Genomic DNA, 8,856 nt, shown 5'->3' with positions numbered 1-8,856 from the left:
AATGTGTAGCGCGGGCATTTCTCTCCTCACCCGCCCTCAACCATGAAGGGAAAAAAAAGTGGAAGGCCGACCTACCGGCCGGCTAGCCCTAGTCCCAGCCCTGTTATTCCCGAGCGAACTGATTGGACGGCAGTTCTTTATCTGCACCCTCCGCTGCCTCGTTCGCCTTCACCTCATTGGTCGACGCGCACGCGCGGGTCTCTCTCTCTCTCCCCCCCCCCTCCCCGTCCCCTCCGGGGTAGGGGTTGGAGCAGCTCCTGGCCCAGGCCCGGCAGTCGCTTGTCACCCGCCGACGACTCCGCTACTGGCTCTCTCCGCTCAAGCGCCGGCACGATGAGCTCGCTCCGTTTACTGTGGCCGGGTGACCACTGACCCTTTTTTTTTTAATCTCCTGGAAGATGGCCGCGCCGCTCCCCGCGGTCGCTCCCAGGTTCATGGCAGGGCCGGGGGGAGGCGGCGAGAGGGAGACGCGGATGCTCCCGCGGTCGCCGCTGCTGCTGCCGCTGCTGCTGGGGATTCTCCTCAGCCGGTGCCTAGGAGAGCAGCCCGCTCGCGCCGCCGCTGCCGCCGCCTCGTCCTCCTCGTCCTCCTCTTCTTCTTCCTCCTCCTCCTTGTTTCCCGGGGCGCCTGAATCTGAGGAGACGGTGATAATAGGGTTACGACTGGAGGACACGGACGACGTGTCCTTTATGGAGAAGGGAGTGCTCCGGGTGAGCGAGAGGACGCGCGTCAAACTGCGGGTCTACGGGCAGAACATCAACAACGAGACCTGGTCCCGCATCGCTTTCACCGAGATCGAACGGTGGAGGGATGGCGAAGGCAGGCGGCCGCCGCCAGCTGAACGCGAAGACGGTCCGGTCCCCGTGGCCGCCGTACCATCGGCCCCGCAGCGTTGCGGCATCCGCACGTCGGACATCATCATCCTCCCGCACATCACCCTCAACCGCCGGACCTCGGGGATCATCGAAATCGACATCAAGCCGTTGCGCAAGACGGAGAAAAGCAAGTCCTATTACCTGTGCACCTCGGTGTCTTCCCCGGCCATCCTAGGCGGGGCGGGGAGCGTGGCCGGGAGCCCCGGCGGTGGAGCTGGCATTATTGGTCCCGATGGAGGGCCCTGGACTGAGACCACCTGGATCTATCATGATGGGGAGGACACCAAGATGATTGTAGGTGAGGAGAAGAAATTCTTGTTACCCTTCTGGCTTCAGGTGATCTTCATCTCCCTCCTGTTGTGTCTTTCGGGCATGTTCAGTGGTCTCAACCTGGGACTTATGGCCCTTGATCCTATGGAGTTGCGTATTGTGCAGAATTGTGGGACAGAAAAAGAAAAAAACTATGCTAAGCGCATTGAGCCCGTGCGCCGCCAGGGCAACTACTTGCTCTGTTCTTTGCTCTTGGGGAATGTTTTGGTCAATACTACCCTTACCATCCTGCTCGATGACATTGCAGGTTCTGGACTGGTGGCGGTGGTAGTATCCACCATTGGTATTGTTATTTTTGGTGAGATTGTGCCACAGGCTATTTGTTCCCGCCATGGTCTGGCTGTGGGTGCCAACACCATCTTCCTTACAAAATTCTTTATGATGATGACTTTTCCAGCCTCTTATCCAGTCAGCAAACTGCTGGACTGTGTTTTAGGGCAAGAGATTGGTACTGTCTATAACCGTGAGAAGCTACTTGAAATGTTAAGAGTTACCGATCCTTACAATGATTTGGTCAAAGAAGAATTGAATATAATTCAAGGAGCGCTGGAATTGCGCACCAAAACTGTAGAGGATGTAATGACTCCTCTGCGGGATTGCTTCATGATTACTGCTGAAGCTGTACTTGATTTCAACACTATGTCTGAAATCATGGAGAGTGGATATACGCGTATCCCGGTTTTTGAAGGAGACCGCTCTAATATTGTGGACCTTCTTTTTGTCAAAGACTTAGCTTTTGTGGATCCTGATGATTGCACTCCACTCAAGACCATCACACGTTTCTATAACCACCCACTGCACTTTGTCTTCAATGACACCAAACTTGATGCCATGCTTGAGGAATTCAAAAAAGGTGGGATGATGGTGGCTGGTGAAGGGAGTGGGGAAGGAAAATGTGAAAAACAGCTTCAGGAGTATGGAAGGTACTTGATTATTACAATGAAAGATGAGGTTCTGGGGATGTTAAATTCTATGCTTAACATTTGGTGTTTATGTGGTAAACTGATTCTTTTGCCTTCACATATTTTCCTTGTATTCATAAACTTTAATCTACAGCTTCCATAATTTCTATTTATATATATGTTACTGAATGTAGTTTAAGGATCTCTTTAGGTTTTTTACTGTCCAATGGTTATTCAGATATTACGTTGAATTGTGACTCCAACCTGACTCATGTGCACCTGTGTGCTAATATTTCAAGAAACGAGAAATTGATATGCCCAGATTGAATCAAAATGTAATAAATAACAAGCATTCTCTTTCAATAGAAATGTATGCCTGGTATGTGCATCATGCCATAATATGAACTTTTACTTATCTGATGTTTATCTTAGACTTGAATTTATTATTATTGGCAACTAGTTTTACATCTCAGGTTATCTTTCCTTGAATAGTCACTGTTGTTTCCATTAACAACTATTTGTTAACTATTCACTAGTTGCAATAATACATCCTCTGTTTTATATAGTAAAAACATTTGGTAGGTGTGTATAATACTCTTACATGGTAAATGCTTATATACAAATTGAGTTAATTTTTAGGTCAATAATAATGTTGGTTAATGTTGGCTTTTTTTCCCATTGTGCACATAAACATGATTGGGGATTGTGGTTATAGATCCTCAATATATCTATACCACACTGTAAAACTAAAGAAGTCATCCAATATTATATCTTTTAAACTATATTAATATTGTAGGTCAATTTTTTTTCCTACAAATTTTATGAAATGTCTTTCAATAATTTATATCTACTAACAGATATTGGTGTTAAGTTATCACTGAGTTTGGTTTTAACATCCCCAAACGTCTGTTTAAAACATTGTTGGTATTTTTCACTGCTAGCCTAGCCTACCATCACTCTGCTGACATCATTGCCTCTAGCTGTGAAGAGAGATGTTTGCATAGGTATCTGATTCTGGTTGTCACAAAAAAATTGTAAACTATTATTTATTTAATTTATTATTGGTGCCTTTTTACTGCCAGGGATATTTTCTTCCTCAGGTGTCCAAATCATCTGACAATTATTCAGTGTACTTGATTTTGGGGAGAGGAAGCTGGTCTGCTATGCAATCATGAACATTGTTAAAAAGTAGTTTGGTCTGTGTGATTTATATGAATTTCATCATGTATTCTCTTGTATCTTGTTATATTAACTACAAAACACTGATGGAATCTTTTGAATGGTACTATCTTTTTCTCCAGCTTGCTAAGCAAGAGCACATTTTATTGGTTCTCCTGTTATGAATTTCTTTTCAGCTACAAACTGTCACTACTGAGAATCATTTAGAATCATTCTAAATTCTACTTGTTTGGCTGGACTTTGGGATCAATTATGTTGGGAAGCCATAGTGAAAGATATACTGCTGCTTAGTTTCTGAGTGTTTATGTGGGTCAAGCGCTCTGAATGTTTAGAGTAATCTATCAAAGATAATTGTGATCAGATTCTTGCAGGGAAAATATATTGAAGGTAGCTGGATTCAACCTCAGCTTCAGATTAGCATTTGTTCAGTATTTGGATAAACAGGTTACTGCTAGAGTTAACCTTTTCTCAAAGTGATACTTACTCTGTAACTGAACTTTTGCATAGTTGGTGATTTGTAGGCAGTAAACTGTTAGATTTCAAATAGTGCCAGTGTGAAACACTTATCTTTAGCTTTTTCCATCTAAAAGTTAACTCACTCTGGTTTTATTTATTTTTTTCATTTTTCAAATGAATATGTTTTGGTGGATAAAATGTTTTGGTAATCTATTATGCATTCCTATAACCACTTAATATTTTCTAGAATAAGAACCAGACTTGTTTATCGGCCTTTATAATTTATGAAAAGTGAATTTAGTGAGATTCTAATCATGAAGCTGTAGCAAATAGTACTATTTTTCCATTTTAGTAATAATTTAAATTTCTAGAATATCACTAAAGCAGTCTTGTTGAATTTATAATTATATGTGCAGTTTAAAAATTTGGTTTTATTTATTTAGTTGTCAAATTTATATAACCACCCATCTTACAAGACTTTGGACTGTTTTAATTTTACAAACTAAATCAATCAGTGTATGCATGTACGCATGTAAAACACACACATACACACACACTATAGAAGCTAAAATGAGGGGGCAGGATAGATTTACTAACACAATAACAAATACATGTAAAATAACACTTGTTTTTCAGTCCTTCCACTCATTTTCTTAAGCTGTAATCCATTTGTTAGAGGGTAAATTTATTATTAAGCATAGAAGGATTATTTCTCAGTCAATATTTCTAGGTTGTTCAGTGATATTAGTGAAATATATTATGATTAAAACTAAGATACTCTGGCTTCAAAATTTTCCTTCTGGGCAATAACAAGTTTATCTAAAGATTAATGTATACAATTCTGCTTAGATATGCCAATCCATTATTTGTATTTATAATAAACAAACAAATAAATAGCCCTTCTATAATAACACATAATATCTAATATTCTTTTTACAGAAAGTGATATATTTTGAAAAGCTGCTGGTAGAGAGGGATTTATTTTCAAAATGAGAGATTCCTAAATTTAGTAAGCTATTCTAGTATTGTATGGGATGGTTTAAAATATTATCTTGCTATCATACTGAAATAGAAAAGTTATTTTCCTTAAATAGAAAAATTGTTTCTAATATTCAAATTGTGTTGTGCATTAATTTACCTAGTGCTGTCTTTGTTATTTTATAACAATTTCTTGTGCCTTTTGTTCTAACAAATCTCTGTATTAAACAGTCTGCAAATTCCCATTTATGTCATTGACTCTACAAAATACTGTAACATTATTAACACTAGTAGCAAAACCAAGTTGACCTCTATATTTTCCTCAACTTGAAATCAACCTGCCCATAGATAAGCAGAACACCAGAGCAGTCCTACTAATTAATCTTAATATAATTAGTTCAATGCTTTGAAACCTCCTTCCCCCAATATTAGTGGTTTGAATGTGTGGGCTAAAGTCCTTGTTTGTAACATGCAAGAAATCTGAAGGTAAGACACCAACAGCTTACAAATTAATCAACAGAGTCCTGCATTGCGCATGATGTAAGACACTACTTATTATTCCTAATAATAGAAATACATACCGGATTCTCCTGTTATGTTTGTCACTGTTTAAACATGTTTTATTAAATAAATCACAATAAGTGAATTCACATAATATGCTAAGAAGTAAATACAGCGGTTTTTAAAAAAACAAATCCTGATATTTGGTCTTATGAACAGAATTTGAGTCTCTTCTGTTCTAGTTGTAATCTAATGATAGGAGTGGATGCATGTTGTTGAGACACTGGTGATGTAGGTTAAAGTTTAAGGAATATCTAATATGAATGTGATTTTAATATGCATTAGGATATAAATGTGATACAATCTGATGAAAAATTCAGTAATAAGTATACTACTAGATTCTTTTGTGTATATCCATCCTGAGTGATTGGGTGATCATTATTAGCTTCAGTAAGTACTCCTGCATTGAGAAAGTTTTTCATTAAGTGTCATATTATGGTGAATGCAAACAAGTAGTCTCTGTTTCTTTCCCCACTCTACATTCTTGATACTGTAAAAGGATTGTTAATAAGTTTGCTTCAATTTGCATCCAAGGCTCTGAAATTTAGGGGATTTTTCTGTGCAAGGGTTGGAGTATCAGAATATGAAATATTACCAATTTCTACTTACCGGTAGTAGTGCGGTAGAAATGCAAACTTATTTTGATAAAAGTACAAATAAGTAAATTTTGGTTTTTACTTTGTGATTTTTTTTCAGAAAGAGCACGAACTGTTAGCCTATTTAATAGAGCTGCACCCAGAATTGTTAGCCTATTTAATAGAACTGCACCCAGGGAAGCCAGAGCATGATACCATGGTCTTTCGAGACTGAAGGATGCCAATGCAAACCCAGATTTTGGACAGTTCCCTCTCATTAAAGGAAAATGGGACAGACAAAACTACCTTTGTTATCCAGAATCTTAATGTATATAAGGCACTTCCATTTTGAAAATAACTTATTCGTGGATGGGAAAACAGTCCTTTGAAATAAATATGGTACTATATTGTTCAGTTATTAGCATCTATACTGGGATTTTCCAATTGTGGAATATGGAACTTTGATATCCTTGATCAAAACTCAAAGCTCTAAGCAATGCAACATTTGCTGAATTCAAATTATTATTTTTTTGTCTTTAGTTTTCACAAAACCCATCAGATTCTCTTGCCACCATAGGATTCTGTGGGCCACTGAGTGGAGTTAACTACTCCAATTATAGTGTAAAACTACAATCAACTCCCAAGTTGTGTGATTTGCCTTGTAATCAGTGGCAAGTGTGGTGAAAAATCTGATTAGAAAATAAACTTGTGGGCAATTGTTCACTTGCCTTCCTTCCAGAGGACAAGTGCTTTTAATGATCCTGTTTTTGCTTGAGCTTTCACTAAAACCATTGGCATTTTTTCTTGTCTTTTTTTAACTGGCTGTTCTCAGCATGTATGATTCTAAATCCAAAGCTTTCTATTGCTTAGCTTACCACAGAAATTTAGCTTGAAATGCCTTGTATTTAAAACTGTAAAACTAGTACATATAGTGCAGACCACTCTGTATAGAAACTTTCCCAGAGCCTTTTACAACACTGAGTTCTTCCTTATCTGTTGTAATTGTAGACCTAGAGACTTTGAGATTTGCTTCTTGTTCTTGTTTTATCTTTTTGTTTGCTACTATATTACACTACAAGTTTGCTGAGTTTGGATTAATAACTTGTTTTACAAAAGAGCACCCACATAATGCTAATTCAGTGTTATAGTAAGTTACACGGATACCTTACAGTTTTCTTTGAATTCTATTCAGGATAAAATAATAGTTTTAGAAGACAACATATTTTAAAACCTTAAATTTTAAAAATTGTATAACGAAATGATGTAACTTACACCCGCTACTCCTCCATCTAAATATTATACATTGTGTTATCCATTTAGGGAATTATCAGTTGCTAAAAAAAACCTTATTTGTTGGGCCTTGGATCTTCAGGCCTGCCATTACTATATATAGTATGTCACATAAGTGAGTACATACCCTCACATTTTATAAATATTTAAATATATCTTTTAATGTGACAACACTGAAGGAATGACTTCTATGTAAAGTACTACTGTGGCTACTATGTAAAGTAGTGAATATACAGCTTGTATAGTGTAAATGTGCTGTCCCCTCAAAATAATGCAGCACAGACATTTATATGTAAACAGCTGGCAACAAAAGGAAGAGTACACCCCTAAGCGATAATGTCCAAATATGGCCCAAAGTGTCAATATTTTGTGTGGCCACCATTATTTCTCAGCACTGCCTTAACTCTCTTGGGCATACAATTCACCAGAGCTTCACAGGTTGCCACTGGAGTCCTCTTTCACCCTTCCATGATGATGTTACGGAGCTAGTGGATGTTAGAGACCTTGTACACCTCCACCTTCTGTTTCAGGATGCCCCATAGATGCTCACTAGAACTGGAGACCTCCTTGGCCAGTCCATCACCTTTACCCTCAGCTTCTTTAGCAAGCCAGTGGTCATTTTGGAGGTGTGTTTGGGGTCATTATCATGTTGGAATACTGTCCTGCGGCCTAGTCTCCAAAGGGAGGGGATCATGGTCCGCTTCAGTATGTCACAATAAATGTTGACATTCATGGTTCCCTCGATGAGCTCCCCAATCCTGGCAGCACTCATGCAGCCCCAGACCATAACATTCCCACCACTATGCTTGACTCTAGGTTAGAAGAGTCTTCCTTCTGGGATGACAGCTCTGCTGACCAATTTGATGCAGCATGCGGCACATGGTCTGAGCACTAACAGACTGACCTCCCCACCCCTTCAACCTCTGCAGCAATACTGGCAGCACTCATATGTCTATTTCCCAAAACCAGCCTATGGATATGGCGCTGAGCATGGGCACCCAACGTCTTTGGTCAACCATGGCAAGGGGCTGTTCTGAGTGGAACCTGTCTTGTTAAACCACTGTATGATCTTGGCCACCTTGCTGCAGCTGAATTTCAAGGTCTTGGCAATCTTCTTATAGTCTAGGCCATCTTTATGTAGAGTAACAGTTTGTTTTTTTAAGATCCTCAGAGAGTTCATTGCCCTGAGGTGCCATGTTGAACTTCCATTGACCAGTATGAGAGAGTGAGAGCAATAACACCAAATTTAACACACCTCCCCCTTCACACCTGAGATCTTGTACCACTAACGAGTCACATGACACCAAGGAGGGAAAATGGCTACTTGGACCTCATTTGGACATTATCACTTTGGGGTATACAGTGATCCCCCGGGTATTGCGATCCCGATCATTGTGAAATGGCTATATGGCGATTTTGCAACCCGGAAGTAAAAACACCATCTGCGCATGCGCGCCCTTTTTTCTATGGGAACGCATGCGTAGATGGCGCCGGGCAGATCAGCTGCTGGGTGGCTTCCCTAGGTCTTCCCCCTCTTGCTGGCGGGAGGGCGAGCGGCGGGCATCAGCGAGGAGTTTCCCCACCGCCCACGCAAACTCCTCGCTGCCGCTCGCCCGCCCACGCCGTTCATTCTCGCCGCTTCCCAGCTGAGTCCTGAAGCGAATTGGCTTCAGGACTCAGCTGGGAAGCGCGAGCGAGCGGCACCAGCGA

General features: G+C 40.5%; 1 protein-coding gene across 1 annotated transcript in view; it reads left to right on the top strand.

Annotated features, from left to right (window-relative positions):
* The first annotated feature begins 235 nt into the window (after nucleotides 1-235).
* Nucleotides 236-8,856, top strand: part of CNNM2 (cyclin and CBS domain divalent metal cation transport mediator 2) — a 119,680-nt gene continuing 111,059 nt past the window's right edge. The window contains exon 1 of the mRNA XM_070752769.1: nucleotides 236-2,058. Coding sequence (XP_070608870.1) covers nucleotides 399-2,058 — 1,660 coding nt within the window. The 5' untranslated portion in view covers nucleotides 236-398. The remainder of the gene's footprint in view (nucleotides 2,059-8,856) is intronic.

The sequence above is a fragment of the Erythrolamprus reginae genome, chromosome 5, assembly GCF_031021105.1.
Source record: "Erythrolamprus reginae isolate rEryReg1 chromosome 5, rEryReg1.hap1, whole genome shotgun sequence".
Lineage (NCBI taxonomy): Eukaryota > Metazoa > Chordata > Lepidosauria > Squamata > Dipsadidae > Erythrolamprus > Erythrolamprus reginae.
The sequence above is the reverse complement of the archived record's forward strand: the minus strand, read 5'-3'. Positions and strand labels throughout refer to the sequence as shown.